This window comes from Cryptotermes secundus, unplaced genomic scaffold (genome assembly GCF_002891405.2).
Source record: "Cryptotermes secundus unplaced genomic scaffold, Csec_1.0 scaffold1025, whole genome shotgun sequence".
Classification (NCBI taxonomy): Eukaryota; Metazoa; Arthropoda; class Insecta; order Blattodea; family Kalotermitidae; genus Cryptotermes; species Cryptotermes secundus.
In genome coordinates, this window is record NW_019730118.1 from 669,821 (window position 1) to 692,245 (window position 22,425).

A 22,425-nucleotide genomic window follows, 5' to 3' on the forward strand; every position below is an offset into this window, starting at 1 on the left:
TGTTCATATACTGATTAATAAGAAGAAATAACAGGCTCTCTTGGTATCAACATCTGTGGTGATTTATGGAAAAGCTGTGGATGTTTGTGTGCAAGGGTAATTACTCCCAGGCAGCCTAGGCATTCAGGCAGGTAATTCTGTTGTTGGGCTTAGCAGTTAATGGGTTAATTTCTGTCACAATTGTGGTATTAAAAGAACTGTATTTCAGTTCTGTGTAACCTGTGGAGGTAGCTCAGCAAACTACTTGCATGGAACTAATAACAAGAGACCCAAGTTCAGGATTATAAATTTTGCATATAATTATTAACCATAGTGCTTGGAACTGTAAATGTAGCAATTAGAATATATCTTTCAGTAGAATCTGTTATGTTTTTACTTGCTTTTATTGACAAGTAGATATTTGTATTGAAAATTCTCCCATAGAATGACAAGATTCTTGTTACAGTATATAAATTGGTGGCTGAAAATTTCACAGAAATCTGTCGTGCTAATATAAATGTAATTATCTTATGATTTATTAACCAGTGTCTTCTTCAAAAGCTTTAAGTATATGCACTACCTACAGTTTATGCCATAGGCAGGGAAAGCATGGTCATGGGCCAACTGTATTCATTGTATCCAGAAAGTATGCAAATGTAATGAGAAATGCAGTTTTAGAAATTTTGAACTTTGACTACTGTACAACATTTAGGGTCGCCAGGAATGTGTATTAATATATACTTACAACTGGCTAAGCAAAAGACAATTTGTACCTATTCCAGATTTGAGTCAGAGTTAGGAAATAATATATGTACGAGTATTAATAATGCCGTGTTTGTGTGTTAAAGCGTATTAGGTTTGGTCAGTGTGATTCCTTATTGGCTATTTAACAGTTACTTTAAGTGCAGAATTTTTCTGATGCAAGTGACTGGCTGGCAGTCACATTTGAGTAGCCCCATCCAGCCCCTAATTAAGAGATATTGCCTGGTCATGGTTATGGTTTTTCACATATACAGTATGCACCAAAAATTGCAGTACTGAAATGATCCTGTTGATACCACTGTCTATCCATGTGAAGGCCCCTTGCATGACAGAACCTTCTCAAATCCTGAAGAAAGGGTCTGATCACCATGTCCCTGTAGCATGCTTGGGTGACGGTAAGAGCATTGCCTTCCTCATCCTCAATGAAATAGGGGCCTAATATACCATGTGCTGAGACGGTACACCATATTGTCACACGTGTACTATGTAGCGGTTTCTGGACGATAACATTTGGCCACTCAAAACCAAGGAAGTGAGTTGTCTGGCGATTGATGTAGGCGTCCAAGTGAATGTGACTTTTGTCGGAGAACACATTCCTCAAGACATCTGGATCCTCATACACCATGGCCAAAAATGTTCCACAATACACCATCCTGGCTTGCATATCTGACTCTGTCGAGCGTTGTCCAACCTGTATCTGGTACGGAAATCCGCCTATGTCCTTAAACAATCGGCGAACAGACATATCACTGACATTTAGTTTCAAGGCCATTTGTTGTAGACTTTGTCGGGGTGAATACAGCACCTGCTGAAGAACATGTGCATGATTCTCTCTTGTTGAAACAGTTACTGGTTGACCAGACTTCCCCTTCCACTGACACAGTACACTACCAGAACGGCGAAATTTCGTAACAGTAGACAGCATAACTGTGTTACTTTGTGCCATCTTATTAAATCTTTCTTGGAATTGTTGTCACCTTTTTCAAACTCGGTCCCCCTTTACAACCACTTCCATATGAGTGGAAATAATACTTTTTCCTCAGTTGAGAGACGCATTTCCAGCAACTGCACAACACAACTTCCTTTTCACTACTGAGAACGCGTGCAGCTGGAGCTATGCCTCATCGACAAACACACACGTGCAAATTTCAGTACTGCATATTTTGGCTCATACTGTATATTCCAGTCAGATGTTTCAGTGCTGAAGAAACATGTGATGTTATTCTGAAATGAGTATATGATCGAAACTACTAGCATAATTTTTATGTATATAAACACTTCCAGTCATGCTGTCAGTCTTTCTACTTGTTTTCACATTGCTGCATATTTATGTTCACTGCTTTCTGCAGACATATTTTCTTTCAGATAATAATTTTCATAAGGGTGTATGATTTGTTCATCAGCATTCAGTTGTCTCAATATTTTAACTTTTCAACCATGCACTGCTGGCAGTGTGAATTCAGGTATAGACTTAACATATTTTTAGAACATGCCAGAAATCAACAGTACATGTGGACAACAGTAATTTTTTTAATTTTAAGACCCGGTAAAGAAATGAAACACTCAAATTCAAAAGTCTATAATAATGTATGAAGAGTGACTTATTGATAAGCCTTCAAGTGTGACTCATTATTTTACAGTTTTTGCAAGGATTAAACCTCAGTGTGCTGATAAATTGTGTTTGGCTGTGTGTAACAGTGAATGAACTATAGGTGTTCTTTGTAATCACTGTGATATTTATTAAGAATTATTGTAATTTGTATTTTTTTACTAATTGTATTTAGCATTAACTGTTTTATTGAGATTTTAGTTAAGCTCAGAGAATATTCCACAGTGTGAATAAACTTCAACACATTGGAAATTATGTATGTGTAATTCATTATTTAAAGTTTTTTCATCTGTTGTGAGGATGTCTTTTTTGTATACTTGCCACAGTTCATCTGGCTCTGTTCCAAGTGTGAATGACTCGAGTTCATGTCTGCAGCAAGACTGAGTATACAATATGAAGGAAATTTTGCAGTTCCTTGACCACAACTAAACTGTAATTTAATCAACTATGCCAAGTACCCTGAGAGCTATACTAGCGGTAGCGTAGTTACTGGCAGGGCCTCCCTTGCTGGACAGGTCAAAGGGTAGGCATCAGATGAAGAGAAACACCAAAAACCAAAAACTGATGCAGGAAGCAGTGTCATCAGCAGTGACTTGAAGCACAGAGCAAATGATGCTCGAGATGGTTCAAGTTCGTGTAGCAACAGGCATGACCAGTAAGGTTTGAACGGCTGTTGTACTGCGATGTGGAAAGCAAATGGAAAAACTACCACATCAATTTTCCTGGATAGTCTCTTTCCAAAAACAGGGATACCATGTATGTGACCAGAAGACGAAAAAGACGTAAGAAGATGCTGGATGACCTTGGGGACAGAAGAGGATATTTTTATTTGAAGGAGAAAGCTCTAGATCGCATTAAGTGGAGGAACTGTTTTGGAAGAGACTGTGGACCTGTCGTATGACAGATTACTGATGAAAACTGAAATGATAACTAGATACAAATATTAAGTTTCTTTGCAAATTATCTGACTGATTTCTTTGTATGGTTTAGTGTTAGAGCACCGTAATGACCTATCTAATGCACCAGTACATAAAACTGAAATTCATCTTACAATGTTTTGACATGTATCTCAGCGGGTGCTGTTTATGCTAACAGTTGATAAGCAATATTGTCACACTCACTTCACTTTTGAACTGTCTTTAAATGTTCTCATAGAGGACCATCTCTGTAAGCAGAACAGCTTAGCACCCACCCAAACCAACTATAGAAATTTCAGTCCTACATATTTTTTTCACATCTTTATTGTATCTGGGAGTACAGTATGTTTTTATTTTGGCACCACAAGCCAGTCATTGTGAGCTTCTTTATGTAACATGTTCATTGCCTTGGATATCAAATAGAGGGGCACTGAAAATAGTGGTGGGCCATCTTAATATCTTGATGTTTGCATGGTGGAACCAAGGAAAGGCATGACAGCTGCTTGACTGGTGGGACATACTGGACACACAATACCAGGCTCCAATTGAAGGGAGAATAAATGCAAAAATGTTATAAACTTGAATGGAACAATACCAGAAGTATGTTGAGGTCTCCAGTAGTGTGTGAGCACCAACCCATCCACACACTAAGCTACTATACTATGAAGTGGGAGTCCTTGAGGTAATTTTCTCACATCAGCTGAAGTGACCATGGGATATGTTGGTGCAATAGGTATACACAATGCTACAGTACTCTTTCTAGCAACTGGAAGCAGCCCTATAGATGCCAATAGTTCCTCAGCTACTAGTGAAGTTTTTGAAGCCAAAGGTTTGTTACCATTTGAGCCACTTGAATGCAGTCCACCATTCAAGTCTAGTTTTTGAAATCATCATTGTCAAGTCTGTACCCAGGTCTTCCAAGAGGTATTTTCCCTTCTGGTTATCCAACAAATTGTATATACATGCTACCATGTATGCCGATGCCCATCTTATCCGTGATTTGATCCTGCCAGTATTTGGTTAGGAATATAAATTACGATTTTTTTCCGTCCTGCTATCACTTCCTCATGCTTAACTTCCCAATATTCCGAGCACTCTGTCTTTTGAGACACCTTAATTCTACTAGTATATTTTGTTCATCATGTGGATAGGAAGTTTTATATATCTATGCAAATTTCCAGGTAAGGTGCATTTTAATCCTTGGTAACTGGCAGATGGTAAGATAAAATGTGAAGTAAAATCTTAATTTCTTTGTGAATGCTTAGATTTGTTGCTGGCTTCTTAAAATAGTTGGACCTCACCGATTTAGTGAATATTATTTTTGGCCTCAGCTTAAATCCAATATAAATGTGTTAATTTGCCATATTTAGTAAATTTCATTTTTATAAATAACCTGCATTAGGTGTAAGAAATTTTCAACCTTTGTGAGCTTGTATCTTTATGTGATAGTGGTCAAAACAATATTGTTGCATATTATGTGTGACTGTAGATGGGGTGTGGATTGGTGAATGGACTTATTGACCACTTATACACACAACTCAGAACTACAGCATTTATAGATCCAATGCTGTTTGCAATCTGACCACTTCTGACATCAGTTTATAGATGGGCCTACTGAACACTTGTAACTCATAATACAAGTAATTCACTAGTCATTGCTTGATAACTGCTCTCAACAATGGAGATTCTTAAGCTCCTGTGCTCATGTCATTACTGTCCAGTGAATGGCCCACAACTGAACTATAGTGCCATCTCTACTCAGCCTCCCTTGCAGAATTCAACTCTCAACTAAATGGTTCACACCAGTTGTCTTCCTTATAACCCTTTTGCATGGACTGAGTAGAAAACAACCGTTTCCAATAGTATCTATTATTGCATGTGTATTCATTGGTGCAGAACGTGCTTACTGATCCGTTACCTAGAAATGGCCATTTTTTATTCACAGTCATTGCATAGCAACGGCTGTACATGTTACAACAAGACTGTGGTCTTCTGGGTTATGACACCATATAGTTTTACAGCCAGATATTCCTCTAAAGCAACATACCTAAATGAAATAACATTCAAGACGGAGGCAGCATGTTTCTCCAAAAATGTCACTCACTGCCTATGAGACTGATGTTGCAATCCAGAAGGCCACATCTTTAACAGTCACAACTCTGAAAACATCAGAACTTAGGTCCTCGTGTTTTTTTCTGCCAGAAAAAAAATAAATATGATGGTATTTTGTAATTTTATTTATTTGTGTAGAAATAGTTCAACTATTTACATGATGTAATTTTGCATATCCTTGATTTAGTGTGACAAAAGTCATTCTCCCAGAGATTTATATTTATTTACATTTTTTATTTTATACTGAAGTGTTCAACCCCTTTATCTCCTCCCCCCAAGCAAATTGCCTTTAACAGAATTCACTAGAAAGGGAAAATATGGCGATCAGCACAAAATGCATGTCAGTAGCACAGTTTAAGTACCTTAAATCTTTTAATTTACTTCCTGACCACATCCCCCAGAACTGAAGTCTTAAAATATTGCATACTTTTGAGCGCTCCAAGATTTATAATAATGTTCTATGGGTTATATGAAATTTAAGGCATATTGGATAGACCACAAAGCCAGTTTGAACATGGAAGTAAAGAGTGAAATCTTGTCTTCCTCATGCAACCATACTTCTTAACTCTGAACAGTAACTGCGGTAATGTAAGCTTGCTGGATCAACATGTCTTAAGTTTGTCAACGGGCATTTCTTGAGCAAAGCAAAAAGACCTCTGTAATTCACAAACTTCATCAATTTACATTTACATAACATGTTATCTTTCCTACCAAAAAACATACTTCCCATTTATCAAAATCAAGTCCATTAACTCCGAAATAAAGGTGGGACTCCTTTGCAGTGGTCTTCAAGTGCTCCACTTGTTCTGTGTGTGGTGCTTATTTTGCTTAGTGGGGGGGGGAGTCCAACCGGGTTCACTTGGTATGGTGGCCACTGATTGGCCTATTTACCTGCCCTGGGTTATTATGATGGAGAATTTGGTGGAATGGAAAGTGGCAGAGAAAACTCACCCCAGTGCCACTTTGTCCACCACAAATCCCACTTCACCAGACCCAGGTTAAACCTGGGCCGCCGTGGTGGGAAGCCAGCGACTAACTGCTTGAGCTATAGCACGGCCTTGTGCGTGGTGCTACTGAAACCATTGGCTCAAGATATATATGAAGAATACTACCCTTTGGGATGTGATGTCATGCAGTCTAGTGGATGTTTAGCAATGTTTTAGAACAATAGTAACCACAGCATTGACGGGTAAGCTAAGCAAGCAGAGTGCTTGCCATTTGTTTGGTTTACTCTTTGATGCTGAATATGGAGGCTGTACATTCTTGCAAAATGTCAACAAGACTGCAATGTGTGAGATGCCAGAAGATAGTACTGACAGTCTTCACCATGAGGACATCAGATCTCGGATCATGTTGTGAACTGAAATAATAAAAATGAAAGTTTCTGTTCCCAGTTTTTTAGCTCTCCAGTTTTAAACAAAAGTTTATTTCTCACAAATTTTTTTAATCATGAAGGATTTAACAAATAACATTACTGTTTTACATACTTCATACTAAATATAAGTTAATTACTGTAAAATAGTGCACCTACTGTTTGCACACATTAACACCATATTTAACAAGGATATGCTGGAAGCATTCTCAATAACTTTATTAGTAGTCACCAACTCAGAGCATATAAATGTTCATCTACTGTAAGAAAAAAACTGTGGCTTTAGTCCGCAAGTGAACTATACTGACCAAGTGACTGCTACTTGTCAGCAAAGTTAGTGCCAACTTTAGTGGAGAGAGTGTGTCACTGGTCAGCGCAATGAATTCCCATGGCTGTTAATTTCGGTTTTCTAGACCGGAGCTGCTATTTCCTTGAAACAGCTCAATTATCCTCATGAGGCTGAGTGGACCCCAATTCAGACCCACTACTCAGAAAATCTGGTAGCACCAGGAATTGAACCTGACCTCTGGATCACTAGACCACAGAGGCAGTCCATCTACTGCAGGATGTATCTACTAAACAGCTAAATAACCTAAAATATGGATTCTGTTCACCGTTTCCAGTATACATGGAAATGTATTCCACTATATATGCACTAAGCTGAAACCCATAAATAATATGGTATGAAAATGGACAAATACTATAGATCCTGTCAGTGTTAACTTCAAATGTCTGCACTCCCATGTATTTATGGCTTATTAATAGAAACAACACAAAGAGACAACTTACACATTGGTAAGATCATAAATGATCTGAAAAGCAAATGACTTTGAAGTTTTTTAAGGAAGATGAAGAGGCATAGTTTTGAAACAATGCAGAATTTACTAGACATGGAAGGTAATATCAACAATTGTGGATTCTAAGGGTTTCATAAATTGTATCAACAATACTAGACACTTCAGCCATAGCACCAAGTCCTGTGTCTCCACAGACAAGAGTTTTAGTAATGCATGGCACTTCTGTGTAGCCCCAGTTCTTCAATGTTGCAATCTGAGTGGCTGTCACTGGGTGCTCCCACATATGAGTGTTCATAGCTGGGCAGAATAACAATGGCTTCTTCATGTTCCATGCTCGTGCCACACAAGTCAGCAAGTTGTCACACAGCCCCTGGATTACAGAGCAGTCTTTATAACTGGCAATATTACATATACAGTAGAGAGTAAATCACAGTAGCCTAATTATACCTGCTAGTGAAATCCAATGGGGAGCAATGAAAGGGTCTTCCAGCTGTCCATAGTGAAAACTGTGTTAATGATAACCTGAGCTTCTTTTAAGGCAGTGAGCAATGAAATGGCATCTACACACCCTCTTGCTCATAAAATGGATAAGCAAAAATTATACGTTACTGAAACTGAGGAAATGTGGCTACATTGGGTCAACAAATTTAAATAACACAAAATAACTTTCCATTGTAACTAGGTTTATTGGTTTATTTTCTGTATAATTAATTTTAAAAGTATCATAAATTTGAAGTTTATACCTGGGCTAATTTTGCCAAAGTATTTGCATCAAGTGGTGAAACAATGAAAATATCTGCCCATTTTGCCAATTCAATGTGAAGTACAGGATCACCCCTTTTTGACCAAGCTGTCCACTCATCTTGATCACAATAAACCTGGACATCCTTCGGCAAGTCTGCAGAGGCATAGAAGTGCCTTGCATTCTGAGTCACAATAACTCGCACCTGTACATTCCAAGACAATGAACGCTGTGATCCTAGTATAGTTTTCAAAAGAACTGGCAACTTAATGGTTGCAACACTGCCTGTGCAGCCCACAAGAACATGTTTCTCATTATCACTACTAGAACTCTCCATGTTTTCCGCTTAAAGCTCACAAGTGACTGGACTATTACACTTCACTTCAAAACTATTATTTCGATTTTCCTGTGGTGTCCAGATCACCAAATCCAAGTTTGGACCATTCTTCTTTAGCCATCAATTGGTTACTCATCCGACAATCCAAATATGCCATTGCTTCTTCACGACATGCCGAGTTACTGTTCTTGTTTGTTTTTAAGCATATCATGTACTTTATCATTGCCTTCTTGCATTGACCCGCGTGATCAAGTGGAAAACTACCTTTATCGGGCGGTGTTGGGGTAAATGTTTTTTGACCAAAGGTCACAGAAGACATTATGTATTAAACCCGACGTTACTCAGACGTAAAAAGTATTCGTTATTGTGTTCACAACATACAGTGTCATAACTACAATTCATATATTATTAAACTGATCAGATACTACGGCACTTCTATCCACAACTATGAGAACAGCTATCCGCAGGTTGGTTAACTGTCCGGTCATGAATGTCATGAATATACTCGGATGTTTGAAAGCTCTCACTTAAAGAACGTAAATTTGGTTCTATGGAAGAAATTAATTCATTTTTAATTGTAATAAATGATGCGGGAATTCTAGCAGACCACGCATTATATCATGGTTAAATATTGAAAATTTTGCCAAGTTACGTATGACATATTGGTAGCATTTCAAGATGGAAATAGGAGAACATGCCTGTGTCACGTGCGTTTGTATACGAGCTTGTTCGTAGTGTAAATATGGAAGACGAAGTGGAGTATTACGAAGGTTGCGGGCTTGACGGTCCGTTAAGATGCATATTTTTGTGTGAATTTCATCCAACAGCGGGACCAAAAATAACGTGCCAGGTATGGCCAAAAGTGAAGTATACATTTTTATTACTATTGTTGTTGTTTTAGAAAGCTTATTCGTGATCATCAGAATTTGTAGGGAATTGTTATTCCCTATCAGTTTTATTTTTATCTAAGCATATAGAGCGTGCAGTGTGTATATGATCCCTCAAGACATGCAGCAGTAGTTATTGTCAAGCCAGTTTAGGAGCCACTATAAGAAAAGAAGCCCTACTTTAGAAGTCTCAATGTGCATTTACATATTTTTAGGTTCCTGATAACTACATATCAAAAGAAATATTCGATGCTGTGAGTGTGTATATCATTCCAAAAGCGCAGCTTCAGAGAAGTATCCTGACAGTGTAAGTATTGAAAAATAAGGACATAGTCAGAATCTTAATGAGATAATTTTTACTCCTTGACAGGGAGACAGTTATAAAAGATTGTATTTTTGACATACATATATGTATAAAACACAACATGTAGAACAAAAGTATGACAGTCTTGGGTTATTTAAAGACACAGCTTCAAGTGCATAGGTTATACAGGTGAAATGAAATGAGTACATACATACATACATACATACATATATTTCACCTATCAGACATCCAAAATACAATGTACATGGAACTGGTCACAAGCATAACACAAACAAACAAACAAGCAAACCAGAAAGAGAATACAAAGCTAAACAAACATTGGAACTAATTATTTACTGTATGCTCCAAAAATTGAACTGTATAAAGTGAGTTATTAATGAGATGAAAATAAAATATTTTTAAAACTGATTCTGTCCTCTCTAAGACTTTGAATGGTACACAGAATTACTGGATTTTTGGACTTTTTCCATTGTCCGGAATTCTAGGTAATAGAGGACACTCTAGGTAATAATGGATACGATGTTTTGGAAACTGGATCTGTTTCCGTCTTCAGGTAAGAAGACTGAAACAGATCCAGTTTTCGAAATGTCTCTTCCTCTATTACTTAGAGTGTCCTCTATTACGTAGAATTCCGGCTGATGGAGAAAGTCCAAAAACCCAGTAATTCTGTGTGTCATCCACCATCATGAGAACCATTTAGAATCTACTTTGAATGGTCTTTGGCAATCTATTAAATAACCTTATACCAGTAAGCATAGTGCCCTTCTGGAAAAAGGAAAGATTTGAAGTTGGAATATAACTTTGATTTTTACTTCTAGTATTCAGGCCATGAACCTCTGAACATGAGCAGAAATTATTTTGATTATCTATCACAAACAACATAAAAGAAAAAATATATTCGCATGACAATGGTAAAATATCTAATTTCTTAAAAAGATTTCTACATGAGTCTCTGGGTCCCACTCCCAATATGATCCTTATTACTTTCTTTTGTAATTTAAGAACTCTAGAATTATTAGTCGAATTGCCCCAAAGGACTATTCCATACTTAATGACAGAATGAAAGTAAGAAAAATATGCCATTCGTAGGGTTGTTAAATTCATAAAATAAGATAAACTACTAATTACAAAAATAACAGAACTGAGTTTAGGAAGGATGTATTCACACGACTCTTCCAATTTAATTTATTATCAATTTGTATACCCAAAAGTTTTATTACAGTGACTCCATTGATTACCAAGTTTCCAAAGGATACTGCCAGAAAAGAGTTGGTGGACTGTTTAGGAGCAAAATTAATAATATTAGTTTTGTTAATATTGTAACGTGTTTTGTCTACTAAAGACATCGTTCAGATTGTTAATTGGTTCATTTAACAGCGTACCAATCGTAACTACAATTAATTATGACACTGTTACTGGTTTACACACTTTACAAACCCTACTCACTAATCTCTTCACTCTCCTCAGTAGGCTTCACTTATTTGCAGTACAACACTGGAGCTATACAAGTGTCACTGAATTACACACTCCCAGTAGAGCTGTACTCCAGCACACACAGAGTCTTGAAGTCGCACAATAAGTCTTCACTGGCTGACTTCTCAGTTATTTCACACTATCACTGATTACCACGTGTTTGGTTCTTCCTGCGACTGTTATACTTCAACTGCTTTCTGTCTGGCTTCACAATCCACACTGTCTCACACGCCACTCAGCCGGCCTCTTATACTGTCTTCTGTCTGGCTTCACAATCCACACTGTCTCACATGCCGCTCAGCCGGCCTCTTATACTGTTCCCTGTTGCCATGTAGTAACCGCGGTGTCCCCTGTTATGTCACTGTGGGAAGTGCTGTTACATCACTGCAGGGAGGGGGGCAGAGTGTTTACTGGCCCTGTTACCATAGCAGCAGCAATGGCTCCTATGCGGTTACGTCACTGTGACAATGGTTGCCTAACACAGCTGCTCTGCTGTTATGTCACCGCGGGGGCGTTTTCACCAAGTATTGCGTAATGATGGAAGGAGTGGGGGTATGTGACGTCACTCACGAGAACGCAGAGTTCACGTGACCCCTACTTCCTGTCACGACATCCATGTCACAATATTCAAGGCCAACTTGTTCACTATAAACCAGTTTACACTGAGAGACAGGGTATCCGCAACTTTGTGCACAATGATTTTCTCCAGTGACCAAAATACTGGTGTCATCCAGAAAGAGAAAAACATTGACAAGTCATTAATATGAATAATAAACAGAAGTGGTCCTAAGACTGACCCCTGAGGAACTCCTTAACTCTTTTCCATTTGGAGAAATAATCATGGTCATCGTCAATTCTGAGATGCACTCTTTGTTCTCTATCTGATAGATAGGATTTAAATCAATTTAAATTACAATCCTGAACACCATAGTACTCTAATTTGGATGTCAGTATCTCATAATTAACATAATCAAATGCCTTGGCAAGGTCACAAAAAATCCCAAGAAGTTTATCATTCCAGGCTTGAAGTATGTCAGTGGTAAGTGAAAAAGCAGCATGATCAGTTGGTAAGTCTTTCCTGAAACCAAATTGTTCCTGCACCAATATATTATTCACTTGTAGATGCTGATTTAATCTATGATACATAGTGTTTTCTAAAGCTTTACTAAATACAGTCAACATAGAAATAGGTCTATAGTTTACTATGTCAGCTTTATCACCTTTTTTCTACAAAGGTTTTATGACTGCATACTTCAAATGATCAGGAAATGCGCCAGTCATAATAGACATGTTTGCAAATATAAGAAAAAGGCTCACTTGTAGCCATGCTACACTATTTTAATATTTTTGACGTGATGCCATCATAGCCAGAAGACTTCTTTGATTTTAGGGAACAAATTATACTAATAATTTCTCCTTTAGTTACAAGAATTACTTTCATACTCAGAAAAACAGTCTGATAAGCATTCTTTAATGATCCAAGAGGTGACTTACTATTATCAATATGTGTTTGTAAATTATCTGCTATATTCAGAAAATACGCATGAAAACATCAGCTGCATCTTTAAACCGAAAATTTATATTATCCATTTTAAATGAAGAAGGCATGTGATTTGATCTAGTAGACTTATGAAATATATTTCTTATGATATTCCAAGAAGTTTTTATTTTGTTATTAGAAGTTTCACTTAACTTATTATAATGTAGTTTTTTGCTTGGCAAATTACTTTTCTTAAAATGAGACAATACTTATTTTTATATAAAGTTTTATATTTGGATCATTACTATGCCTGCTAACATTATATAAAACCCTTTTACGTTGACAAGATATTGTAACGTGTTTCGTTACTGAATACGCCGTAGAGATGGTTAATTGGTTTATTTAACAATCTACAAATAACGGCTACAATTAATTATCACAATGTTATGGGTTTCCACACTTTACAAACCCTACAACAAAATCTCTTAACACTCTCTTCAAGAGTCTTCACGTATTAATAACGCGGGAGCTATACAAATCTCCCTGAATTACACACTCCAAGTATAACTGTACTACAGCACTCGCTAAGTCTCGAAAGCACACAATAAGTCTTCCGCTCGCTGACTTCTTAGTTATCGCACACTCGCAGGCTGCTACCTTGAGAACTGTTGATAACACACTCGGCGACTGTCACATTACAACTGACTGGTAGCTGCTGTGCAGTTCCCTTATATAGCCGCAGTGGTGCCTGTTGCCACGTCACAGTAGGAAGCGGTGATGCGTCCGTGTTTGCGTATATCCTAGCAACGCTGTTACCCCTTGGTGACGTCACCGCTGTTGACTCGCGTTGCATAGCGACGAGGTTGCGGGGACTCGGCTAACGTCGGCTCCGCTCGGCTCACTTCGGCTCCGCTCGTGACGTCACCGCGGGGAGAGTTGCGGGGTGATTACTCGCCTATTACACGAGCGCTACGTTACCGCTACGTGCAGCTGGGGAGGTAGGGGTCAACATGTCACAATATTTTAATGCCAGTAGTAATCCAATTTTTTGTCAGTGTTGTTACTTAAGTAAATAATAGGAAAACTTGCATCATAAATGTTTAAAAATGTTTATAAAAACTTGTTAAAAGCACTGTTAACATCAGTATTATGATAAACTTCTTCACATATTTCATTAGATAACTGTTCAGAAAAATAATTAATAGTTTCACAAGTAATTAATCTAGATTTCAATTTATTTCTTAGTTTATTATTGATTTTATTAACAGTAACAAAAAAATTATCGAGTATAAGACGCTGTGCATCATGATCAGACAGTGCATTGGATAAAGGAAATAATATACGTACAAGAAGATAATCTTGATTCATCTACAACGATATTATCAACAGCTGAGGCATGATTATTTTGTAATCTAATGGGAAAATTAACAGTATGTATCATATTGTAAGTACTTAATAAAACCGACAAGTGCTGTTTCCGATTATTGTTTAGCAAATAGTCAGCATTAAAAGCTCCACACACCAAAAACTCAATAGTTGGTTTGTACAAGAATAATAAAACTTTTTCCAACAGTTCCAAGAATTGAGAAAAATCTCCTCCAGATCTGTATAAACATACTACAATTAACTCTCAGCCATTGAATTCAAATTTAACAGTACATATTTCTAAATTTTTTTCCACTGAAAAATTTAATAAATCAACTTGTCTAAAACAGATATCCTCGCGAACAAATATACTTGTAGATACACCACCGTTTTGAAACCTACATCTAGAAAAACAAGACTGTAATAGATAATTTTCAATATTTACAAGACTCAGTGAATAGTAAGACTGTGAGGATTTGCCAGGAGGTGGTCATTCCTTGCTTCAATACGCTTTCCCAGCATTCTCCTAGAGAGATTGGGCAAAACCTTGAAAAGCCTCAGTCAGGATAGTCAGTAATGTGTGCAGGAACTGATCTGATACTTTCAAAATAAAATTTTAGAGTGATACTGTTGCACTTATCTGCTTCATAATTTAATTTGCTAGTGGGGCGTAGAGTCCAGCTGGGTCCACTCTGCACGGCGGCCAGTGATTGGCCTATTGTACATGCCCCAGGTGATTATTTATGATGGTGGAAAATTTGGTGGAATGAAGATTAGCAGGGGAAACTGAAGTACTTGGAGAAAACCTGCCCCACCGCCACTTTGTGCACCACAAATCCCACTTTACTAGATCCAGGATTGAACCCGGGCTGCACCGGTGGGAAGCCAGTGACTAACCACTTGAGCTATGGTGCGGTCTGTCCGCTTCATAACTGTTCGCAGATCACACACCAAGAAAGAAGGACATACATTATAATCAACATGATGTTTTGAACAGATAGATGTTATATTGTATTTTTTGTTTGTAGGACTGTTCTTGGATCTAAAATTCTTGGATTTCCTATTCGAATATACAACAAGAAATATGCTCGAAATGCCTTCTACTTTAACCTCTGCTTTGTTTGTGATGCGTGGGCTAGAAGTGTCCAGTATGAACCAGTGGTCAAGAAACTGTCCGACCACTTGGTAAGGCTATACACAGATCTCTTGTATGATTGGAAGGACATTTAGTTGGAATGCTATGATTCCTTTTTTTTATAAAGCTTTAAAGTCTTGTTTTGTAAGAAATTAATACATGTGTATGTGTTTATGAGAACAAATTTCCTCTTATATTTGGAACAAAAGTATTTGAAAGCTTAACATTGTATAAGTTCTCCTGTACTGGTGCTACAACCCTGTATGGGTCTCGGCCTCCTCTATGGTTTCATAACAGTAAAATTTTTCGTGGTGGGGTCATCAGTCCTATGCCCAACCCCCAACCAGTAGGACCAGAGACTACACTTTGCCTGGCCCCTATGCATTCATTTGTCTGGCATGGGTGGCTCTACTGGGAGCTTTTGCTCCCACCAGCATAGCTCTCCGGGTCACTGGAGCATGCAAATCTCTCTATGATAAGGGGGTAGTTGTCGAGGAGGCATAATTTTCTTAGAATGTTTACTATGGTCCTTTGCAATGAGTTCAGCCGATTTATGTTGTTAACAGAATAATATTTTTGTAATTTTCCATATTATTCTCATTGTGTGTGTTGTGTAATGGCAAATACAGTTATAGGTACTTTTTTCATGTTCTTTGCATTAAGTACATAAAATAGACAGAAAATGGAAAAGTTCTATATGTTCTTCCATCCGTATGCATGTTTCTCTTTAATCCACAAAGTGGCAGGTCAAAGGTGAAGCCTAACACATAAAAGAACAAGCATATGGTATAATGTCTGGCCTTGGCTAATTTCTGAACAAATTTTGATTAAGTTTGGTATTGGAGGCCTGTACTAAAAGTAAGTATTCACTTTTGGTCATTGACAGTCTGATACAATCCCTTCATTATTTGAAGCTCAAACTGAAATTATCGTTTTTCAACAGTCTATGATCAGTTGATCATAGACTTGAAAGAATTCTGACGATGGTGTATACTGTACTTCTTTTGGCTTATTTTGGACTTCACCCATCGTCTGGTATATAAGAGACAAAGAGAGTCCAGACAAGAGAGACAAAAGAGTCAAGTGATTAAGACTAGCTCTTTCTAATGGGCCCAACTGAGTAGGTTTATCCTTCCCTATCCACCTGAAGACAGAGACAGATGTAGTCTCTGAAACGTCGTGGTTTTTTTGTCTTTTATATACCAGACGATGGGTGAAGTCCAAAATAAGCCAAAAGAAGTACAACTGATCATATAAATTTTGGTATGCAACAAAATATACACTACATTAGGATCTGCAGTGTGTATTTGAAACTATTTCAGTTAATTGTATATTTAATGGAATACAAGAATAAATAATTTCCCACTGTACCGTACAATAAATGTAGTGTAATTATCTTTGCAACAATAAATTTGTATGTCCAGTAAATGAAAATCAGAGCCGACAAGATAAGCAGAATTTCAAAGAATGTTATTATGTATGTGTGTGTGAAGTACATCATGCCTCTCTTCTCTATAACCGTTCCTTTGCTTTACCCATTTATTTTGTTTTACTAGATTACAATGGAGGTGGAGAAACATTTCCTCTCCAACCCACAGAATGAGAATGCCCCACTGTCATCTATGCTTGGGCAAGTGATGGAAGATCTCAACACGTACAGAATGTGCACTCTCACAGGTTTGTAAAGTAAGGTTATATTGTACTGTATTTACTTATGTACTCCTTATTTTCATGTGCTAAGGAAGAAATTTGGCCCAAGAGATGAAGTCACAAAGAACTAGAGAAAATTACACAATAAAGAGCATGGTAATTAATTTATATGCTGTTTCTGTTGTTAGTGTGATTAAATAAAAAATGTCAAGAGAGGCAGACATGTATTTTCCATTGGGAAACGGAGAAATGAATATCAGATTTGTTTTGAAAACTTCAAAGAAGAGGTATCGGCATATATGAGAAGACAGTGTAAGACTGGATCTTAGAAAAATAGAATATGGAGCAGTGGACTGTAAAGAGAGGCAGAAGTTGGTTAATGTTAATGTTGTGTTTACTATAATGAGATATTTATTTCTCATGAATGATGGTTTCTTTTACAGAAGGAACTACAAAAATACACCTGAAAGTGGTAAAAATCTCTAAGGAACCAAGTCCTGTTCATGATCATCAAGTGCCAATATTCATAGAAGATCAGCACATGTTCCGTTCAGAACAGTGGGACCTCACCACTTATCAGGTAACATCAAGCAATTTGACTTCAGTGGTAATGCTTCTAATTTGTATTTGGAATGTGACTGCTTCAGATCTCAGCTATACTGATTGAACTTTCCATGGTTTCCTGCATTTCTTTCCTGGTAAATGCTGGGATTGTACTTGTAATTAGGTCATGACTGCTTCCATCTGGTTTGTTATTCAATAATCATCTTATAATTTGATACTTTGTAGCCTGACTGACTGGCAGCATCATTAAATAAACAAGCAAGGATCAAATTTAGTGTTTCAGAGTTAATCAATGTTATGGAAGAAGCTAACTACAAATCTTATACACTGTGTTCACTCAAGGAGGAAACTTCGCAACACCGCTGACCTGGCCCAACATTCCTCACAGATTGTTGCTGTAACTTCCGATAGCAGAATGAGACATTAGTGCTGATAAATGTGTACGGTCAGGTGGCATGATATTGTCACTGCAGTTAAGTCACAGTGATAGTCAGTCTGTGTTAGAGATTTCGATAGGCGGTCGACATTTCTACTGAAATGAAGTACACTATTGAATAGCATGTGTTTATTGTCAAAATTTTTCCAAGGAAAAAACTTACAGAAAATGTATCAGTAAGTTTCATCATAAATATTCTGACATGCCAGTTCCCACAAAGTCGTGTGTATCCAAGCTTGTGAAAAAGTGGCAGGCCACAGGTTCAGTGTGTGACATAAAGAAGCAATCAAAGAGGACTGCTGGCTGAAGAAAAAGTTTGGGATATTTTGGCATGACTACAGATCAGTCCTCAAAAATTGTTAAGACGCTTAGTACAGAAAACCAGTGTTTTGCTAGGATCTGCTTTCACAGCCACAAAATTAATTAAATTTCTCCCGTATAAAATAACAGAATGAAATAACATGCATAATTAGTTCAATTACCGTGGACCAACTTCAGAAAGTGTCGCATAATTTATTTATGCGATCCAAGGTATGTTTGCAAGCAGAATGGGGTCAATTTCAGCACCTGTTTTAAAGCAGTTATTTCTTTACTGTATTCTTATAATGTGTGCATGTACAGAAACTGATGTGAGGGAATAGTCATGGAGAAATGATCCATCCGCTCTACGCTATTGAGAGTGTGTGCGTTTTATCAGCGCTGATGACTCATTCTGCTATTGGTAGTTACAGCAGCAATCTGTGAGAGATATTTTATCTGACTCACACTGCTCCCCCAGTTTCCTTGATGATTGAACACTCTGTTTTTTGTTAATGAGTGTAATAAGCAGCATACTTATTACAATTCAGAACAACAAATGCAGTAAATTCAGTAGTTTCGTGCCTGAACGTTGGAAACTACACTATTCCAAAATGGATGTTTAACATTCAGATCTCCTGCCAGTATTGACTTACGTGTAAAGCTCAAGAGCTCTGTGATGTCTGCATCATTCTAGGCATGGTCTGGTGACTTACAGACTGTTGCAAGTAGCACTTCACTATTATGAATCAGTATGCAAACCTCTGTGGCTTTTATTGAGACAAGTGGAGGCAGGTCTGCATGGTTGTGGGGAATCAGATAATACCATACTCTGAAGTTTTTGAAATTTGTCATTAAACTTAGTAGCTCTGTAGTGACACCATTGGGCATTTGTCGTCTTTTCTTGTATACAGGGAGGATTTTTACTTTGTGGATTGGTTCCGCAGTTCTGCGCTTCATAGCGACCGGTGCACTGCCGGCTGAAAGGCGCATACAAATTTTGTTGATGAATCAGCATGCTAGATGCCCCATAATGTTCAAAATGAAGTAGTTACAATTCACAGATCAAAGGAGGTGTGGAAGATGCTGTCTCTGTATACGTAGATATCTTTTTCAGTAAATTGTTTCATTAAAAGCACAGATCCAACAGTCCTTGCACTTACAGCACACCAGACACCAACTTTCACTGGATGGAGCAGGACTAGTGGGTTAGATGTGGATTCTGTGAACTCCAGTAGTGATTATTTTGTGTATTTATGTATCCCTGCAATTGAAAGAATGCTTCATCAGAAAAGAATATCAATTGTGGATCAATCTCACCTTTGACAACAGACTGTAGAAACCAATTGCAAAAATGAACACTGCTAGTTGGATCATGTGGCTGCAAGGTGTGTGTGGATTACTGTTGTTTTATAGGGTCTAAACTTCACCATTTGTTTTGCACTAGACTTTGACACTCCAGTCTCTTGAGTTAGACATTTCCATGATTTTCTAGGTGTATGTTTAAGTCTGGCCCCTGTGTCATCTAACTTTTCCTCAGTAAACACTTGGCACTTATGTTTTTGTTTTTTATCTATTAAGGGTCCTGTTGATCTATGTTTATTCACCAAATTATGAATTGTTTGTCTGCTAGGAACTATTTCATCGTGAAATTTATGTCAAAATTTTTGCTGACATTTTCTAGCAGATCTATATTTCACATAGGTGTCATACAGAAATACACGTTGCTCTGAAGTATACTGCATTGTGATGTACCACACTGCTCACTAACTGTAACTAATATATGGCTAATGGAGCTGATAATTGCTGCCTACTGCTGACAAATCATAAACAAACTCCCACACATGAACTGCACTGCTTGCTGTGAAACATAATGCTGTCAAGTGATCCATAAGTTAATTACTTCCTTTGATGCTAAACATTATTGGCCATTAGGCATGCTGATTCTTTGGCAAAATTAATATGTACCATATGGCAAGCAGTGCACTGGTCGCTGTGAAGTGTAGAGCCTTGGAGCTGGTCAACAAAGTTAAAAAACTCTATATATAGGCAAGGACACAAAATTTGAGGACCCCTTGATCACAGCTGATGCCCTTGGTCTGAAACTGGTAAGGTAAAGTTGTCCCTGTGCATATTTAATTAAGCACATGCCATTGAGACATGGTGGAGTGGAGGTATAGGTCCACCATTCTTGACATTGGCACTAGATGGAGGTGAGTCATTAGCTTCATGCCCCAGCAGCTGTACCCCAAGGGAAAGAGCCCCAGTTGAAACTCGGGCAGACAGTATGGAATCTTTGTTCCTGTAATTCACCCTGTCTAGCAAAAACATTGAATACTCTACACAAGATGCATTGTTTTGGCACATTAAAATTGAACTGAAGAATTTTTTTAAGAATCCAAAAAACACTAAGGTATTATTATTATTATTGGAGGGGGTGGGTTTCCCCATGCACCGCGACCAGTTTGATCTATTGTGCATCCCCCTATAATCTTCTACCAGCCTCTATACCCTACCGGTATTGGTGCTTACGATCAGTCCCTACTCAGCCAGTGAGGTCGGCCTCTACTGGCTCAGAGGTATCTCAATGCTTCCCCCATCTACCAGAGGCGTTAGAGACTACTGTTTGACGGGAAATGTCCTTAATTTAGCTCAGTGGCCTCCTTTGGAGACATGAGGTTCTTTTACGTGCCGTAAAGCTACGACACGGGACCCACGGCTTAAAGTCCCTCCCGGAGGACTTGTTCCCTGAATTTTTCCTCCCTTAAAAATTCCACGACCTCCGCTGGGTTTGAACCCGCGTACCTTGAGTAACACTAAGGTAAAGAAGTGTGAACTGGTAGCACATCTGGTGCTGGTTCTCTCACACAGTTGGATGACAGAAAATCATGACTGATTGTCACATGTCACTGACGTGAATAAAGGAATGTTATGGAGATAAAGAAGCAGCCAGATACATTTCGTTGTTGGATCACAACCAGTGCATGGGTAGGAATGACCAACTGGTGAACTCATTTGATTGGGAGAAGTAGATGAAGAAATGGTACATGAAACTGTTCTTCAAGCTTCTGAGTACCATTACAGTATATAGGAAGAGCAGTAGGAAAAGAATTGAGTAGTTATTATTTAGAGTTTAGTTTTTTATTGTAAGATTTGAGGCTTTCATGGCGGTGAAGTTATTGCGGTTATTGCTAGTGGGGTGGGACTAAGTCCCTTGTACTGCAGCCACTTCTGGCCTATTGTACCAGCCCCAGATGATAGGTGAGGGTGACTGTGGAGCAATTGGTGGAATGAAGATTGGCAGGGGAAACCGAAGTACTCAGAGAAAACCTGCCCCAGTGCCAATTTGTCCACCACAAATCCCACTTGACCAGACACGAGATCGAACCCGGGCCGCTGCGGTGGGAAGCCAGTGAATAACCGCTTGAGCTATGGCGCGGCCTAGAGTTTAGTTAGCTGAAGTACTGTGCCTCATATACACATAACTGGACATGTGCATATTTTTCTTTGCATTTACTTCTAGGCCCACTTCCTTACTAGGGTTTCTGTGCTTTTCTTTTTGGTATTTTTATTTTCAGTCTGTATATTAACATAATCAACATAGATGATAATGTAATGTGCCCTATTTGATTTCAATCTCCTTTATCTTGGACCTTTCTAATGACATATTCTTAAGCAAAGTTAAAGAGCAGTGGCATCCCCTTGTTTCAAAGCATTATGGACAGGAAATGTATGAGATAAATGCTTACCTATACAGACTTTACTCTAGGTTTAATTTAAATACATTTTCATTAACCTAACTAGTTTCATGGGTATACCAGCATCAGTGGCTATCCTACAGTACTTCCCTCGTAGATGAACCATAGCTTTGCTTGAAGTCTATAATGTAAATAATATTTTATTCTAAATTATGGTGACTTTTGAAAATAAATAATTTTGATTATTAAAGATTACTGTCTTCTGGGAGTTAATGCCATGTAGTTGGGTAGATGAGTATGTGTGTGTCAATGCGTCACACCCCAGAAGACTGATCTTTATTGTCACCACTATCAGAATCTCAAATTTCGCAATGTAAATTAGGAATCTTAACTAATAAATTGTTTAAAAATTTATGATTGAAGAGTGATTTGGCCAAACCAGTTAGTTAGTTATTAGAGAGGGTGGGTTTCCCCATGCACTTAGACCT

At 37.9% G+C, this 22,425-nt stretch overlaps 2 protein-coding genes across 2 annotated transcripts in view; one reads left to right on the forward strand and one right to left on the reverse strand.

Moving 5' to 3' along the window:
- Positions 1 to 7,229: 7,229 nt before the first annotated feature.
- LOC111866278 (phosphopantothenoylcysteine decarboxylase) lies at positions 7,230 to 8,717 on the reverse strand. Its single transcript, XM_023855073.2, has 2 exons — positions 8,292 to 8,717; positions 7,230 to 7,918 (listed from the first exon to the last, which is right to left on the reverse strand). Exons 1-2 carry the CDS (start codon positions 8,625 to 8,627, stop codon positions 7,655 to 7,657), a joined length of 600 nt encoding a protein of 199 aa, XP_023710841.1. The 5' UTR covers positions 8,628 to 8,717; the 3' UTR covers positions 7,230 to 7,654.
- Positions 8,718 to 9,320: 603 nt separating this feature from the next.
- Positions 9,321 to 22,425, forward strand: part of LOC111866273 (GATOR complex protein NPRL2) — a gene marked incomplete in the record, with an annotated part of 20,469 nt that continues 7,364 nt past the window's right edge. Inside the window, 5 exon segments of the mRNA XM_033752191.1 lie at positions 9,321 to 9,477; positions 9,730 to 9,821; positions 15,186 to 15,342; positions 16,849 to 16,969; positions 17,386 to 17,522. Of these exon segments, the coding sequence (XP_033608082.1) occupies positions 9,322 to 9,477; positions 9,730 to 9,821; positions 15,186 to 15,342; positions 16,849 to 16,969; positions 17,386 to 17,522 (663 nt within the window).